General features: G+C 38.1%; 1 protein-coding gene across 21 annotated transcripts in view; it reads left to right on the top strand.

The window, feature by feature from the left end:
* The window catches only part of MAST4 (microtubule associated serine/threonine kinase family member 4), an 880,607-nt gene that overhangs the window by 816,499 nt on the left and 46,460 nt on the right, over window positions 1-17,648 (top strand). For all 21 annotated transcript variants that reach the window (XM_074200305.1, XM_074200315.1, XM_074200306.1 and 18 more), the window contains 5 exons: window positions 1,812-1,897; window positions 8,642-8,850; window positions 11,298-11,436; window positions 15,815-15,947; window positions 16,971-17,136. In XM_074200305.1, the coding sequence (XP_074056406.1) occupies window positions 1,812-1,897; window positions 8,642-8,850; window positions 11,298-11,436; window positions 15,815-15,947; window positions 16,971-17,136 (733 nt within the window). The remainder of the gene's footprint in view (window positions 1-1,811; window positions 1,898-8,641; window positions 8,851-11,297; window positions 11,437-15,814; window positions 15,948-16,970; window positions 17,137-17,648) is intronic.

Raw genomic sequence — 17,648 nt, 5'->3', positions numbered from 1 at the left:
CAAGGCCAACTTTCCAACCCCTGCCCTAGGCTGTCTTTCATTGAAAAATAATATTAAAGATGCATACTGTCTAGATTACAAAATGTCATTGCACAGCTAACTCATTGAATTGGTATAATGATACATAAGTCTTGGATAGGCACTACAGATGTCTAATGAATCAGACCCAGAAATGAATAGAGAAATGAAAACAAAAAGTTGCTTTGGGGAAATTACTCAATACCTTAAATAGTCCCAAAGCATTTTTTAAACAAATTTTAATATATTCTCCCATGAATGATATATGACTTAATTTTATTAACATATAAAATTCCAAGAACTCAGAATTTAAGATAACCCAAAGAGTGAAGGAAAAATACATATATCAGATGAATAGTCTAAAGTGTCCCACTGGCAAACATGAAGTATTATCTGATCCTGAAGAAATCCTCTACATATACATACATACATACATACATTAGATGTTAGTTAGTCAGTTAATCTACAAGCATTTTATTAAATACCCTACTGGGTCAAGCAAAAAAGATTCAGAGACAGAAATGAAATAGTCCTTGTCCATTATGCTTACAGTATAATGAGAAAAAGCTTGTGCAAATATAAAAGTATGTATACAATAATTAAAAGGAAATATGGGTTGAGGGGGAAGGTTGGCTACAGTAGTAACTAGCAAGGAACAGATTGGACTAGGACAGGCTGTATGTAGAATCTTTTATGAAGGATGTATGGAAGGACATGAACAAGAATTTCTTTGAATGAGAAAGCCAAGATGAGTTAAGATATGCAAGGTGAAGAGTTGCCCTTGCATTTATAAGGTCAAGAATTTATCAGAGAAGATATTGGATACTTTCAAATTGTCTTTTCCGTCATCAAATTTAGTCAGATCACTTTGGGGAGAGATGCTGATCTTGTAGAGTTAATCCTTTATCCCACTAAAGGTACAAGCCATCGAATGGAGCTGGGTCACTGTTTCATTTCTGGTTATAATCTTTGAGCTTAGCATTAACTATTTTACATTTATTTTATTTATTTATATACATTTATTTATCTCTGACCTTTAAGAGAAAGACTTTTGTTAGGAAGGAGTAGGGATTGAGAGCTATACTTCCTTGTATATGGAAGGAACCAGAACTGGGCCAGGCTAAATAATACTGACCTCACCATGCTAATAGGACCTTTAATTGTCTTTGGTGTTGAACTGCTCAGTGAAATTAAGGATAGAAGAAATAAAGGAAGCATTGTTGTACTTACAAAGACAGCACTGTCACTGAAGTTCCCAGCATTATATGGGAAGACAGATAATTGTTATCATCCCATTTTGCCCAGAGAGGCTGAGTCCAACCAATATGCCTTGGTCAAGAGTAGAAAAACTCACTTTTACATGTTCTTGCCATTCACTGGATAACATTCTTTATTCTGTCTTGGGCTTGAAAGCAGGTCTAAATGTTCAGAAATTTTGAACTCAAATATTCACAAAGGGCTCCCTGTAGGTGAACTGAGCCTGATCGGTTTTGTCTGGGAGATTGATATGGACTTCTCAGAAAGCTTGATACCTTTCTCTTCAAGCGTTTGAATGAAAAATGAGGCAGCGTAATGAGCAGAGGAAGGGATGAGCTATTCAAAACCATCATCCTGAAGTTTAGTGCTCTTTCTCTGTCAGATTGATTTCCAAGGCTGCCTCACAGATACCTTTGATAAAGTACCCTTAATTCAGCATATTCAACAATAGAACCAGAATAATATTCTTTTACTCATTGGGCTATTAAATCATATTGCATCAGAATATTTATCAACTTTCATTTCTTTTTTTCAAGAGCTCTAATACTTCACTGAAACTTAGAAGAAAACCTCGGGAAAGTGATTTTGAAACAATCAAATTGATTAGCAATGGAGCTTATGGGTGAGTAATTTAAGATAAACTTTCTGTCGTGCTTTAATGGAACAGAATTATATGTTCTCCATAATTCTCTTCTACCAAACTGGTATTATGTTGGAATGGCTTTTTAAAATGTTTTCTTTGTTGACATATCTTTCACCAAAGGTTCCCACTGTGAGGTCAAATATAAACTCTTTTCCCCCCCCTTCCATTGAAGCAGTTAATGAATATAGATATAGAAGTTGCCCCTTCAGATTTTAAGGATAAAGAAGGTTCTTATCAAATTTCCCCTCTTCTCTGCCCACCCCAGAATAGTGAAATAAGCATTGAATAATTGAAGAATGCCTAAAGCTCTTTTGTTCAGATCTTCCCTTCAATGATAGTATCTCTGATAAATGTACCATATTGCATTCAGCATTACAGCATTAAGATTATCCCATTTACTTCCAGCCTACACCATTCCCACCCACCACCACCCCCCATTCCATAGGAAGATTAGTGCTCAAATAAGAGTACTCAGTTAAATTTTTGAGTAATTTCCATCCAATTTACCTGATGTCCTTTATTCAGACAATTTATTTTAGTCTTCATGTCACTCCTTGAAAGTCTAAGTTACAAGCTAAAAGCACTAATGCTGTTCCTTTTTGGAGGTTTTTTGGAGCCTAGAACTCTCTTTTTCTTCTAGTCTAGAAGTGCAATAATTGTTCAGTTCATTTCAATTCAATAGACATTTATTAAGTTCCTACTGAGATAGCCAGTGGATAGTGCAGTCTGAAGTCAAGAAGATTCTTCTTCCTGAGTTCAAATCTGGCCTCAGACACTTACTAGCTGGATGATCCTGGATAAGTCACTTAACTCTGATTGCCTCAGTTTCCTCATCTTTCAAAAGAGATGGAGAAAGAAATGCCAAGAAGACCCCAAATGGGATCTGATTTGGACATGACTGTAAAACAACCATAAAAGTGCCTGCTATGTGCAAGACATTGCTAAGAGGAGGGGATATAAAATGAAGCAAAAGATAGTCCCTGCTCTCAAGGAGCTTGCAATCTAATGGGAGCAGGGTGGTGGTGTGGATGCAATGTGCAAATAAATGAATAAATACAAAGTGAACTAAATAGAGAATAAATGGATAAATAGGAAATAATTAACAGGAAAAGTACTAGAACTAAGAAGGCTTCCTGTAAGAAGTGAGATTTTAATTGGAATTTAATGAATTATGATCCTGATGATGAAGTTTGTCCTTTGTTCTTGAAGAAGACCATGACATCAGAGAAATGATGCCTTGACAAGCAGGTGAATTGGATTTGAATGAGGGGTTGCTGTGCTAAGTCACCAGCCTCATATTCTCCTCTGGAGTCATCTGAGCCTAGTGGTCCGATAGGAATCAGGATGACTAGAGAGATAGTTCTGGATGAGAAGCAATCAGGGTTAAATATCTTGCTCAAGGTCACACAACTAGTAAGCATCAGAGGCTGGATTTGAACTCGGATCCTCCTGACTTCAGAGCCAGCACTCTACCCACTGCTCCATCTAGTCAGCTTGAAAGCTTTGACCTATTTCTTTTCTGACCTGACCTCATTCACCCATCCTTTGATCATCTGGTCCCTTCCACTCGCAGAGGTTCACCATATTGGTATACCCAACAGCTTTCACACCTCTCCAACTCAGACTTCTCCAATTCAAGCTCTCTACCATCCTCACCTTTGTTAAGTTGTAGCAATTATAAGCACACACCATCAAGTTTATCCTATGTGTAGGAATTTGTATTCTTTTCCTTCTATTGGCCACAGTTTTAAGTGCTAGCTGAATCATTCTGAATTGGTAAGAAAAAATTAGAAAAGATATTATACCAGTGGTGCCTTATTGCTTTTAGACTGTCAAAGGACACTAGTATAATTAACCAATAATCTTTGTTCCATCTGTAGATAGAAAGCAGTAAACTATTCTGCAGGCATTTATAGCAGTTTATTACGTGTATAGTCCAATGAAATAAAAAATTATTGCTGCTGTGCTATGAGGGCTAGTTTCCCTTAGTTTTTTTTTCTTCCTCCAATATTTTCCACTTCATTAATTTAGTGAAGTAACTTAAATATTTGTGAGTTTTTCTTATGCTTCACCGATTTATCTTCAGGAATATGTCAAGGGGCATGTTTTGTAATGTGCCTTATAAATGCTTTCTGATGGTATATTATTGGAGAATTATATTTCCTTCAAGGACCTAATTGAAGGTTTTTATTCCTAATGAAGTTTTGGAAATGCTTTTCCGGAGGGTGAATTTTTTCTTCTGGTTTGGGTTTGATGCTGTTTGGTTTGAATATTTCTTCTTTCATTAATAGAATAGAAGTTTGAGCACATTTGACTTGATATAACTCTGGTCTTGAGCATAACTAAATTGTATTCGATTTGGGATTCTGGGTAAGATTATATATAAATACTGGTTTTATGAAAGTTTCAGCCCCTATCTTAGCAGTACTTGGTATTATAATTGGTTGAGTAAACTCATTTGTAGTGCAATTAAACAACTGTATAGTAGATGAGGTATATCCGACTTCGGGGAATGGTTGGGAATATACAAGAAGTTAAACAAGCTGTGAATCAGTAAACACCCAGGATGTCGGCCAAGTCATTAATGACTTCACAAGCTGTCTCTTTTAGCCTTTACCATCTAGCCAAAACTTTTTTTTTCCCTTTGGCTCCTCTCAAATTAAATTTCTCATTATATTTCCAGCAGATTTCCTCTACATTTTAATTATTTTAAATTTGAAGTTGGAATGAAGCTACACCCATTGGATCACCCACTCAAGATGCTGTTTACATGCTTATGAACCAACTGAATGAATGGTTCACTTTATGGGTGGATGAACTCTCACTGTTGAAGGTTTTCCTAGGCAGTTCTACATGAGTGTTATGTAACAGGGTCTACTTGTGAGGGGGACTTGAAACACATTCAGAGACTTTCCAAAACAGTATCATTTGGGGAATTGAGGGCCCTGAGACTGAAATGCTTTGTTCTGAAAGCTAGCTACAATTGAACTAAAACAGATGCCCTGGTTTTCTCAACCTTGCACTTAGTTGACAATTAACATTGGAAAATTGGGTCTCCAATTTACAGAGCTGCAGATTATTTAACATTTGTTGACACTGATGTAACATTTGTTGATATGATGATATTCTAAGCAGCTTTCATTTTTATGCTTAAAACCAGATTGGTTCTTAGTCATCTCTTAGCTCTCTTCACCAGAGATGTTAATTTCCAATCTAAAAACTGGACAGTTCCCACTTGGATTTTGTCATTTTTATTTAAAACCCTTTACAAAGACAGAAGATTATTAAAGAAAAAATAGTAAAAAGCTTATTTTTCACTTTTCTTCCTGCCCTTATATAAATACAGAAATGTATTTGAATGTGAACAAACCCAAATATTTTGGCTGTGTACACACACATCTTTGAAAATATTGGAAGGGTATGTAAGCTGAGTGAACTAAGAATCAGAAGAGATAGATTCTAATCCTTCCTCCCCCACTTTTTAAAAAAAAAATTAGGGGGCAGCTAGGTGGTGCAGTGGATAGAGCACTGGCCCTGGAGTCAGGAGGACCTAAGTTCAAATCTGACCTCAGACACTTAATAATTACCTAGCTGTGTGGCCTTGGGCAAACCACTTAGCCCCATTTGCCTTGCAAAAACCTAAAAAACAAAACAAAACAAAAATTTATGTAAGGCAATGGGGTTAAGTGACTTGTCCAAGGCCATACAGCTAGGTAATTATTAAATGTCTGAGTTCAGATTTGAACTCTGGTCCTCCTGACTCCAGGGCCAGTGCTCTATCTATTGGAATACCTAGCTTCCCCTTTTACCTCTCACACTTTTAATGTGAATGTGAACAAGTCTTTTTTTTTTTTAATTGGGACCTTCCCTTCTAGTTGTTCTCTAATGATTCTATGTAGGCACCCATACACTTACTAGCTTCTTTTTCCTTTTGTTTTTTTTAGGCCACCTCAGTCCCATATATAGAAACTCAGAGAAACATAGTTTTTCACTCTCACATAAAGTGCATTTACATAGATTTTCCACCCATTGGCTTCATGGTGTGGTAGATAGAATTCTGGACTCGGAGAATTAGGAGACTTGAATTCAAACCCAGATTCAGTCACTTTCAAGCAGTGTCATGAAGGACAACATCTCTTAATCATCTTCTGGGATCTTTGTATCTCAGCACACTTGTAAAATCAATTTTAATTCATACTTTTTTGTTGTTCACCTAAATATTGTTATTTTCAGAATATTCTAGTGAATATTCCCTCAGTTTGAGGATCTGAAAAGCTGGAAATTTATATGGAGTTTCTAACCTGGTACCATTGGAATTAGGGTAGAAATGGAATCAAGCGATATCCCTCCTTTTTTCTTACCTACCATCATATATACTCGACTTCTTTCTTTTCTGCTGCTATCTCTACCAAACATATTACTAAACAGTTCTTTACATAATGAACTTCAAATATTCACAGGTAGCAACCTTATGAAATGCATCATATCATACTTCTGGAATGTAAATGTGACATCCAGACTATGGCATTTTTGAGATAAAGAGTAGCACAACCAGTTTTTTCTCAAAAGCTATTTCTTGAGATATTTAGCAAATCATCTATTCCTTTTTAGCATAGCTACTTCATAAATTCATTTTAAAATGTTATTTTTATTTATCAAGTAAGCATTACAGCTGATACTAAAGAAAATGCAAAACCCATCCCTCTTCATAGTAATTGTATAATATACATTTGAGGGTGGAAAGGGGAGACCAAGTTAATTTCTACTTCCATTGTATGAATGGGAGTAGAAATACCATTGAGTGGGTATGAACAAAGCTTTCTCTGGGATGAAGTAGGAGAAAGGAAAAAGAAAATGGATATATGTAGCATGAGGTTATTGTGGAAAGAAAAGAAATCAAGGAAGAGGAGGGGAAAATACTGTAAAAGTCTGAAAGAATACCTTTATCCAGAAGATAAAGAAAGAAAATGACTAAGTATGTAAGGGAAGATGAAGATTGACTCAGTTGGGGAGGAAGAAAAAAATGAAGCCCCTTCCTTCCTTCCCCCTCCAGTTGTAAGATTGAAAAATGAAAAAGATAACTAGCTGTATTTGCTATGGAAGATGAAAACTTTAGTTTAAATGATGATTGAGATTACTGGAAATTCTGTAAATATTTTTCCCTAATATCATAACCATGGTATACAGAGTATGACAGTCAGCATTGTTTTTTTTTTCCAGACAAAAATGTGGTTAGGGTGGGGCAGGTAGGTGGTGCAGTAGATAGATCACTGGCCCTGGAGTTAGGAGGAACTGAGTTCAAATCCAACATCAGACACTTGATAATTACTTTGGGCAAGTCATACAAAGGAAAAAAAGAAATATGATTAGGATACATGGTTAGAACTTCCAAGAAAAAGCCACACCACTGGAATATTCCTATAAAGTAGAATTCCATATAGTGTTTTTATTTGGGGAGGGTATATAAATGTGTATGGGGACAGAATGTGGTATAGGTCTAAATAAATGTATTTTTTCATTTGTTCAAAGACTCTTAGCTATCTCTGCACCCAGTTAACCAGTGAAATAATGACTGAGGTGCTCTTTTTCCCAGCCCAAGAATTCTCACTTACTCTCACTAGTGTGATAATCACAGACTAGGGGAGGTGTCCAGTGAGAAAGAAAAATACTCCCTGCTCTTAGGTGTGGTTCCCAGGTTACTATTTCCTCAAAGCCCTCTTCACTCTTATTACCTGTTCTTTTAATCCTTGGTTTTCCCCCTAGACTCAGGAAAACCCAGTACTGGGTGGGAGAAATAAAAGCAGTGTGGCTTAAAGGACAAATTTGACCTTGGGACAAAGCTGTGAGATTAATCACCTTTCCCAAACCCTAGATGTTGGGAAATGCATTTCCTGTAGAACCAAGAATGGGTGTGCCTCAGTTGGTGGTGAGTTAACAAGAAAATTAGAAGGTGTGATATAAGACATCCCTTCTGGCCATATCTCCATCATCCTGCCTCCTCTTTTTCCATCTGCTACCTCTCCCCATCCTCATTATACTGCTCATTTATCCAGAAATCTCATAGGATGAAAACTGCATGATATCCTCAGCCAGGTTTCCCAGGTTTGAAACTGCTCCCCAGCTGTAAATCAGACACTTTCAGAAGCTGTATTATTTCTTTCAGACCACAAAGGTGCCATTTAGTAAATTACTGCTTTAGTCAATTAAGGAATAATGCCTAACTTAGAGCTTAGGGAGCTGGTGAAGTTAGGCACTAGATAGAACCGACTCATCATGTGTCACTTCAACCACCCTAACTCTGTTAAATTATATATCAGATTTTCTTTTTCAGTTTAAAAAAGCTGAACATCACTTTGTTAGTTATTGGAAAATTTCTCTACTTGGGGATTGTCCATTCACTACCTTGGGCAATGAAGATAGATTTGATGTCTTCCTGTGTGACCTATGAACTTTATTGAAGAAAAACCTAAAATCAATACTAGCTTAAAGAATTTTGCTGAGTTTGAGTTGGTTTGTTGGTGGTGGTGGTTTTTTGGTTTGATTTTTTTTTTCCCCCGTCTGTAGTCTCATATGTGCTGAATCTTGACCTAAATAAGAAATTTGGAGCCTCGCACAAAAATTGGGGTGGAGATGGGGGAAATTGTTGACTATGATTTAATGCATCCCAGAAATGCACTCCTCTTAATTTTCTGAGAGGACCCCAACTTCTGTGCTTACTTGCAGGGCTGTTTATTTTGTGCGGCATAAAGAATCCAGGCAGAGGTTCGCCATGAAGAAGATTAATAAACAGAACCTCATTCTCCGGAACCAGATTCAGCAGGCTTTTGTGGAACGTGATATCTTGACGTTTGCAGAAAATCCTTTTGTGGTCAGCATGTACTGTTCCTTTGAAACAAGACGCCACTTGTGTATGGTCATGGAATACGTGGAAGGTAACCTTTGTTACTGTATAGAAAAATATAATTGGACCAGGAAATTCTGCTTGCATTTTATGTGTTTGTATCATTTATTGTTCGTGGTCAGGTGGGAACTGATGCCCAGCAATGAGATGGCTTTATTCCCAGGCAATACATTCTGATAATTGCCTGTAAAATGTCCAATCCACAATAATAAAGGGAAATTAGTGCTATTTGGAGAAGTTTTTAATAGCTTGTAATCATAACACCCTCTTACTTTGGTCTTCAATGTTAGAATTACAGATTTGAGTTTCTCTCTTTTTCTCCTCTCATTGTTTTGTTAGATCCTGGGTATTGCAAAGACCATGAGATTTAGTGTTCAGGAAAACCTGGGTTCAGCCCTGGCATCTGGTATTTACTATGTATGTGACTGGGCAAATCACTTAAACTGCCTCAGCCTTGATTTCCTCATTTGTAATATGGAATTAAAACTACCCACAGTAGCTAGCTCATGATACATTAGAATGGCCTTTGCCAACCTTAAAATAAACTCACTCTTTCTCTCTCTCTCTCTCTCTCTCTCTCTCTCTCTCTCTCTCTCTCTCTCTCTCTCTCTCTATATATATATATATATATATATATATATATATATACACATCAGCTGTAACTATTGCTAATAATAGTCATATTTATTATAGTTGGTCATCATAAAAAAAACTAAGCCTTTGATTCACTTTTATCAAGATAAGAAGTAGATATAGAAAGGGAAAATGTTCAGTATTGGATCAGTTATTCCAGATATGATTTGCTTGCAGGGGTCTCACAAGAAGGACTTGATCTGGAAGAGCTTTCCTAGCTCCAGATAATGCTTTTCCCAGCTGTTTTTTATGAAGGCAATACAAGCCTTGAATTCCTATGAATTGAAGTGAATATGACTTCAGCAATGTGCTGATAAATGTTTAAAAACCAGTTCTCAGGGGGTTGAGAGAGAAGGAATGTACGTGGCACACATTTTAAGTCTAGTTTTCATTATTAATATCTTTCTCCATCACTTTCTTAAGTCTGTAGATAGCAAAACAATAAATATCAAACCCTGATTTGTACTATTTACCAGTTGTTGTGGTATAAATGCTGTCTCTGAAAATTTAACATTTGGTTCTTTTGAGTAAACTGGCCTCCAAATAATATCCACATGAATAAAGATCAGAAGGTTGACCTTAAACCAAGAGAATTTTTTTTAACCTCTTTTAAATTGTAGCAGCTAGGTGATTTCATTGGATAGAGCACTGGTCCTGGAGTCAGAAAGACTTGCGTTCAAATCTGACCCTCATACACTTAATAGTTGTGAGACCCTGGGCAAGTCACTTAACCCTTTTGCCTCAGTTTCCTCATCTGTAAAATGAGCTGGAGAAGAAAGTGACAAAATGCCCCAGTAGCTTTGCTAAGAAAACTCCAGATGGGCTCAGAAAGAGTTGGTCAGTATCAAAATCACTAAATAGCAACAATAACAATTTAAGCTTCTTCATAATAATCTCACCTTTTCCCCCATTTCACTATCTGATTGATGTCTTTTGACAAGCAAGAGGATAAGCGTTTTATTCCCAAAATTAGTAGAAAATTCTTAATAACTCTATGGCCCATTAATGCTTTGAGATTGACAAAAGAATACTTATTGTATGCTTTAAAATAATTAGCCTCATGAGAATCTAATTAAAGGCTTATGAGATTCATAATTGAATTTCCCATTTGTATTGGGCTTTACAATTTACGGAGCCTTGTCACATATATTCTCTCATCTGTTTGATCTTCACCACAGCCCATGTCATAGGCAAGGCAGGAGCCGTTCTTGCCCTTTTTTTTTCAGATTTGGAAATTGAGAGGAGGATGGGCTCAGTGACTGACTTAAAGTCATATGCTGATCCTGCATGGGAAGCAAGAAAACAAGCCTGGGCTTGATTCCTTATCCAGTGATATTTCCATTAAACTACATGGCTGCTCTACTTGCAGGCAGCACTGGAGTCACAGAGCTCAAATCTGGCCTCAGCTTTGTGACCCTGGGCAAGTCACTTCACACTGTTTTCCTCAATTTCCTTATCTGTAAGGTGAGCTGGAGAAGGAATGACAAATCCCTTTAGTATCATTGCTTAGAAAACCCCAAATGCAGTCAGAGCTGTTCTACTTTACCATGGTGCATAATGATTTTGTGTTTAGTTCAACTTCACCTTCAATTTTTGAGTGTTTCCTACTTATGCAAGCACTGCAGGATTAGGTCCTGAGTGGGATGTTGTCCTCTGATATGCTGTCAGAGCACCCATACAACAATATCTTGGTACTTTGATTTTCTGTTGTAACTTGAAATGTATTCATTTAATATATGCTATATGATTTGGGCTGAACTATTGGTATTTAGCATTCTAAATGGACAATTCCATTTCACTTCGTTGTTCCTATATCAGATACATCTCATTTCTTATATTTTGCAGGGGGAGATTGTGCAACCTTAATGAAAAACATGGGTCCTTTGCCAGTAGACATGGCTCGGATGTACTTTGCTGAGACGGTTCTAGCGTTGGAATATCTGCATAATTATGGCATTGTGCACAGGGATTTGAAACCAGACAAGTATGTGCCCTGAATGGATCCAAAAGCAGTTTTTACTGAGAAAAGAAAAAAAGTGGATAGATGAGAAATATAAAAATATCCTTTTTGTTTTGCATAAAAATGTTTCCCACTGATGCCAACCACTCTGACCAATTATGAATTCTCAGATAATAAGCATCTTATTTCTTGAATGGGCTATTTTTAACAGTTATAATGAATATGTTGATTTTTATAATACTTTAAGAGCCACCATGTTTGTAATAATAGCTTGAGGGGAACACTTTTGTTCAAGGGGAAGAAATGAATATCAAAATAGGGAAAGTAGAAAAAGTTGTTTGTAAACCTGAAAGTGAAATATTTTTAATATGCAAATGTAGGTTAATTATCAGATGGGAAACTTCAATTGTGCTAAAGATATATAACTGCAAGTTGGAATTTCAAGCAGTAGTCAGTTTTCTTCTCCTTTGGTCACCTATTTTCTCAAAGGTTCATTCAAAGAAACTTGATGTTTTAGTACAAGAAAAATAATAGTGAATTGTGACCAACTCTTCCCTCTCTCCCTTTCTAAATTAACAGCATGGGTTTTTAGAGGGATGGAGTTTTTGTCATTCTTTTTCTTTTTTTTTTGCAACTTTTTTAAAATTTATTTTTATTCTCATTTTGTACAAATGTTTTTCTTTACATTAATAAAGTATACTTATTTACAAGTAAACAAAATACCCCTCCCCCCATGAATATAGATAGACTTGCTTGGGCAAAAAAGTAAAGGGGGAGAAAAAAATTAAAATAAAAAAAATAATAGTAATAATTGTAGGTATGGCCAGGTGGTGCAATGGACGAAGCACCAGCCCTGGAGCCACGAGCACCCAAGTCCATATCCAGCCTTGTAAACCCAATAATCACCCAGCCATGTGACATGCAAGCCACCTGATCCCCACTGCCCTGCAAAAACCAAAAAGAAGAAAAAAAAAGACCCAAAATAAAATAAAATAGTAATAATAGTAGGGGTGGCTGGGTGGCAGACAGAGCATTGGCCCTTGAGCCAGGAGCACCTGGGTCCGAATCCGGCCCCAGACACCCAATGATCACCCTGCTATGTGGCCCCAGGCAGGCCACCCAGCCCCACTTGCCCTGCACCCTCCCCCAAATAATAATAACAAAAAATGTGCTTCAATCTTTGTTCCAACACCATCAACTCTGTCATGGGTGGATCTCATTCTTTATGATAAGTCCATCACAAAAGTTACTTCCATATTTTTCCAACGTTGCCATTGCTGATCGCAACTCCCTCCTTTCTTATTTCTCCACTACCATGTACTATATTTTCTCTCTCCTTTCACTCTGACTCTGCTGTAGGGTTGCTGAGTGGCGCAGCAGACAGATCCCTGGTCCTGGGGCCAAGAAGCCCTGAGCCCCGATACCACCCCTTAGGCCCAGAATCCACCTGGCCCTATGGTCCTGGGCAGGCCATCCAATCTCAGCCCCTTGCAAGAAGTAAAAAAAGAAAATGTGTTATATCTGACCACTGTCCCCCCATGGTCCATCCTCTCCTCCTTTATTCACATCCCCACCCCTTCCCCCCTGCTCCCCCCTCCTTCTTACTCCAGTTGTCTATACCCCATTGAGTATACCTGCTGTTTCCTCTCCTAGCCATCTCTGATGAGAGCAAAGGTTCCCTCATTCCCCCTTGCCTCCCCCCCTCCATATCATTGCAATAGCTCATTGTAATAAAAAAAATCTTATTATGTGAAATAGCTTGGACTATTCCCCCTCTCCTTTTTCTTTCTCCCATTCCATTTCCCTTTTTTTCTTATTAGCTCCATTTTTACACCATATTTTATCTTTGAATTCAGCTTTCTCCTGTGCTTCAATTATAAAAGCTCCCTCTACCTGCTCTATTAACTGAGATGTTTCATATGAATATTATCAATATCATTTTTCTATACATGCAATTCATCCTCATTAAGTCCCTCATATTTCCTCCTTCTCCTCCAATCACCATGCTTCACCTGAGTCCTGTATCTGAAGATCAAGCCTTCTGTTCAGCTCTGGCCATTTCAAGAGGAACCTTTGAAATTCCCCTGGTTTATTGAAAGTCCATCTTTTTTCCCTGGAAGAGGACATTCAGCCTTGCTGGGTAGTTCATTCTTGGCTGCATTCTAAGCTCTTTTGCCTTCTCCGAGCTTCCAATGTAGCTGCTGCTAAGTCCTGTGTGATCCTGACTGCAGCTCCACGATATTTGAACTGTGTCCTTCTGGCTGCCTGTAATATTTTCTCTTTGACTTGGGAGTTCTGGAACTTGGCTATAATATTCCTAGGGGTTGGTTTTTTGGGATCTCTTTCTCAGGGGAATCGGTGGATTCTCTCATTTCTATTTTGCCCTCTGCTTCTAGAATATCAGGGCAATTTTGCTGTAGTAATTCTTTGAAAATGATGTCAAGGCTCTTTTCCTGATCATGACTTTCAGGTATTCCAATAATTTTCAAATTATCTTTCCTAAGTCTGTTTTCCATATCAGTTGTTTTTTCAATGAGATATTTCACATTTTCTTCTAATTTTTCATTTTTTTGGTTTTGAAGTATTGATTCCTGATTTCTGGTAAATTCATCAATCTCCCTGAATTCTATTCTTTGTCTGAAGGATTTGTTCTCCTCAGAGAGTTTTCTTATCTCTTTTTCCATCTGGCCAATTTTGCTTTTTAAAGCATTCTTCTTCTCAATAACATTTTGAACTGTTTTATCTATTTGACCTAAGCTGTTTTTTAGCATGCTATTTTCTTCAGCATTTTTTTGGATTTCCTTGACTAAGCTGCTGACTTCATTTTCATGTTTTTCCTGCATCTCTCTCCTTTCTTTTCCCAGTTTTTCTTCTAACTCCCTTATTTGATCTTCAGAGTCTTTTTTGAGCTCTATCATAGCCTGAGCCCAATTTCTGTTTTTCTTGTAGTCTTTAGATGCAGGAGCTTGTGCTTCCTCATCTTCAGACTGAGTATTTTGATCTTTCTTAGGCTCATTTGCAAAATATTTCTCAATGGTCTTCCTCTTGTTTCTTTGTTTGTTCATTTTCCCAGCCTAAGCCTGTTTTTTGGGGTGCTTCCTGAGCTTTTGGGACACTCCCACAAGGGTCTCAGTGTGTGAGGCTCTGTCTTCCCTCCTGGTCTGTAAATGACCATAAGCACCTCCCTCTGCCATGGGGCTGAGGTCGGGGGGGCCCTGCTGTTCTATGGGGAGGGGGGGCCTAGACTGCGATCAGGATCTGAATGTGGTCAGAGTCCCAGAGTCCTGTTTCAGGGGCAGAGGACAGAGCTCTGCAGTCTCTCTTCACTCCCCTCCCTCAGCTCAATGGGCTCATGCCCTGGGGGCTCCTGCTTATCAGCTCTGCCTGCTTCTGTTTCCAGGTCTGGGCTGCTGAAAGACCAGGCTGCTGGCTGAGGGCTGGTCTCCATGAGCTTGCTCTGGCAGAGGTCCCCCCCTGTTCCCCCACTTTGTGCCGGTGCTCCCCGGGGTACAGCTCAGGCGACTCCCCCGCTGCTGTGAGCTAAGGCTCCCAGCGCCCTGGGGCTGCCTCCAGGAGGCTGAAGTTTTTTGGCTCTGGCGGGCCACCCCTCTGGCCGGCCGCCCCTCTGACCCCGGGGAGCAGAGCCTTTCTGCTCTTTTCCAGGTTACCTTGAGTAGGAGAACTGCCTCGCTGGGTCCCTTTGTGGGTTCTGTCTCTAGAAAGTTTAGTTAGAGTCCTTAGCTGATGAGTTTTTTTCAGAGAGCTCCTAAGACTTGATCCCTTCATGTCGCCATCTTGGCTCCACCCCCGTCATTATTTTTCTAATGATCTCCCTTTTTAAAAGTTTTATTGGTAATGTTCATGTTTATTTGTATTAGCGCCCTCACTCCACACTCTCCACATTCAGACTTACTGTGCTAGTCAATCAACATACATTTTTTAGCACTATCATATACTAGACTATCCTCATTGCAGAGAGATACAAAGGCCATCCTTGCCCTCAGGGAGCTTCTGTTCCTTTATGAAGTGGGGAGAACATGCACGCACGCGCGCGCACACACACACACACACACACACACACACACATACATACATATATATGTGTATATACATATATATATATATATATATATATATATATATATATATATATGCAAAGTAGGAACAAAGTAATTTCAGGGAGCCTGCTAAGCCCTGATTTCAGGGGGATCAGAAAAGATCTTGGTTCCTCCATTCTTTTCAGGCATTTAGATTTGGGATCTTCCTTTGTTTAATGGAATCTGGCATCATCTTACCTGACTATACCTGTCTAATCACTCACTGACTTTAACACTATGTTTGCAAACCACCTGAGAAGAGTCAACTCACATCATCTTGATGTTTGGTATTTTCTCATTCACAGCCTTCTGGTCACATCTATGGGACATATAAAGCTCACTGATTTTGGTTTATCCAAGGTGGGACTGATGAGCATGACCACCAATCTTTATGAGGGTCACATTGAGAAGGATGCTCGAGAGTTCCTAGACAAGCAGGTAAACTTTGTTCCCTATTCCCTTCTAAATAGAGATTACCAGGCAGCTAAGGTAGCACAGTACCTTAAGGCAGCCCTGGAGTCAGGAGGACCTGAGTACAAATCTAGCCTTAGACACTTAATAATTACCTGTGTGGCCTTGGGCAAGTCACTTAACTCCATTGCCTTGCAAAACCCAAAATTCACACACACACACACACACACACACACACACACACACACACACACACACACACACACAGGGAGGATTGCAAATAAAATAAATGCAAACTATAGTTGCATCTCTGTTAGTGATTTAGATGTCTGTTTAAAAGTTTTCCTTTGGAATACTGCAAATTGCTTCCATTTTTCTCTTTCTAGTCCTCTCTACCCCTTCCTCCCCACTCCCACTGCCCACCTCCTCTATATCCCTCCCCCAATATTATGGTCTATTAGGAAGATGAACGATCTAATTGCATACGAGTGGGATTGTGAGAGAGACAAATGGAAAACTGTTTTTATAAGGAATTCAGGAGTCTCAGCAGACTACTTGTGGAACTCATGATGCATTGTACAATCAAGGGTGCTAAAATCCTAGATATGGCCCATTTCCCTTTCAGCATGCCTCATTACCATTTGCCCACAATCTGTTCACTGTAAAAGTTACTTAAGGTAAACCTATCCCAACTTTCAGTTGAGTAGTATATAAGGTGTGAGAATATTCAAATTCTATAAATACCAAAATGAACTTTTGGATATGCATTATTATTTAGTTTAATATGTGTGTATTTAAACTTAATATGCTTAAACATGCAAGATTATTTAAACGTTTAAATTCAATCAAATGTGCCAAAAGGGAATGATTGGAGTCCAGTTTTTTATCTTTATCCCTAAATAATAGATTTTATTTGATGCTATTGATCTAATGTTCTAAGCCCTTTATCCAGGACCATGTGGTTTGAGCAGGTGTGTATTTCCCTGAAATAATTACTGTTCAATCGTCTTGCTAATTCTAACTTATTTCTAATATCCCAATTATTGCTAGGTCTGTGGGACACCAGAATACATTGCACCAGAAGTGATTCTGAGGCAAGGATATGGAAAGCCAGTGGACTGGTGGGCCATGGGAATTATTCTCTATGAGTTTCTAGTTGGATGCGTGCCATTCTTTGGGGACACACCAGAAGAGCTATTTGGACAAGTTATCAGTGGTAAATATCACCAGGAATCATTTTCAAGTTACTGCTGGGAAAACAACTATTTAATGCAAATCGAAGGGGTATCTGAGTCTCTACTATTAAAATGTTAACCTTTAGCAAAAACTTGAGCCAACAAATTAAAAGACCTCACTTTTCAAAGCACATAACTGGTTTTCATGATATCAAGGGTAATATTTGGATTGAAAATCAATTTGAGAAAATGTTCTTGATGTACAATTCAGAAGTTTGTGAACAATATATCCAATGTTTATTGGCAGTCCATTTTTACTAAATGAAATGATGTGGGATTTACAAATGGTTTGACTCTGGGCCAGTCTTTCCATCCTTAATAGGAAAGTTGTACCAGGAAAAAAAAGGTTAAAGATGCTATTTGTATCAAAGGGAAAATGGCTAATAAAGAAATTAACAAAAATGTAATAATCTCCTAAAAACAAATATCTACCAAATAATAAATAATGAGAAAGGGAAGGGAGCAAATTTAATTCACAGATTGTTAATGATTT

Source organism: Macrotis lagotis, chromosome X (genome assembly GCF_037893015.1).
Source record: "Macrotis lagotis isolate mMagLag1 chromosome X, bilby.v1.9.chrom.fasta, whole genome shotgun sequence".
NCBI lineage: Eukaryota > Metazoa > Chordata > Mammalia > Peramelemorphia > Peramelidae > Macrotis > Macrotis lagotis.
Note: the sequence above shows the minus strand (reverse complement) of the source record. Positions and strands in the feature narration are given on the sequence as shown.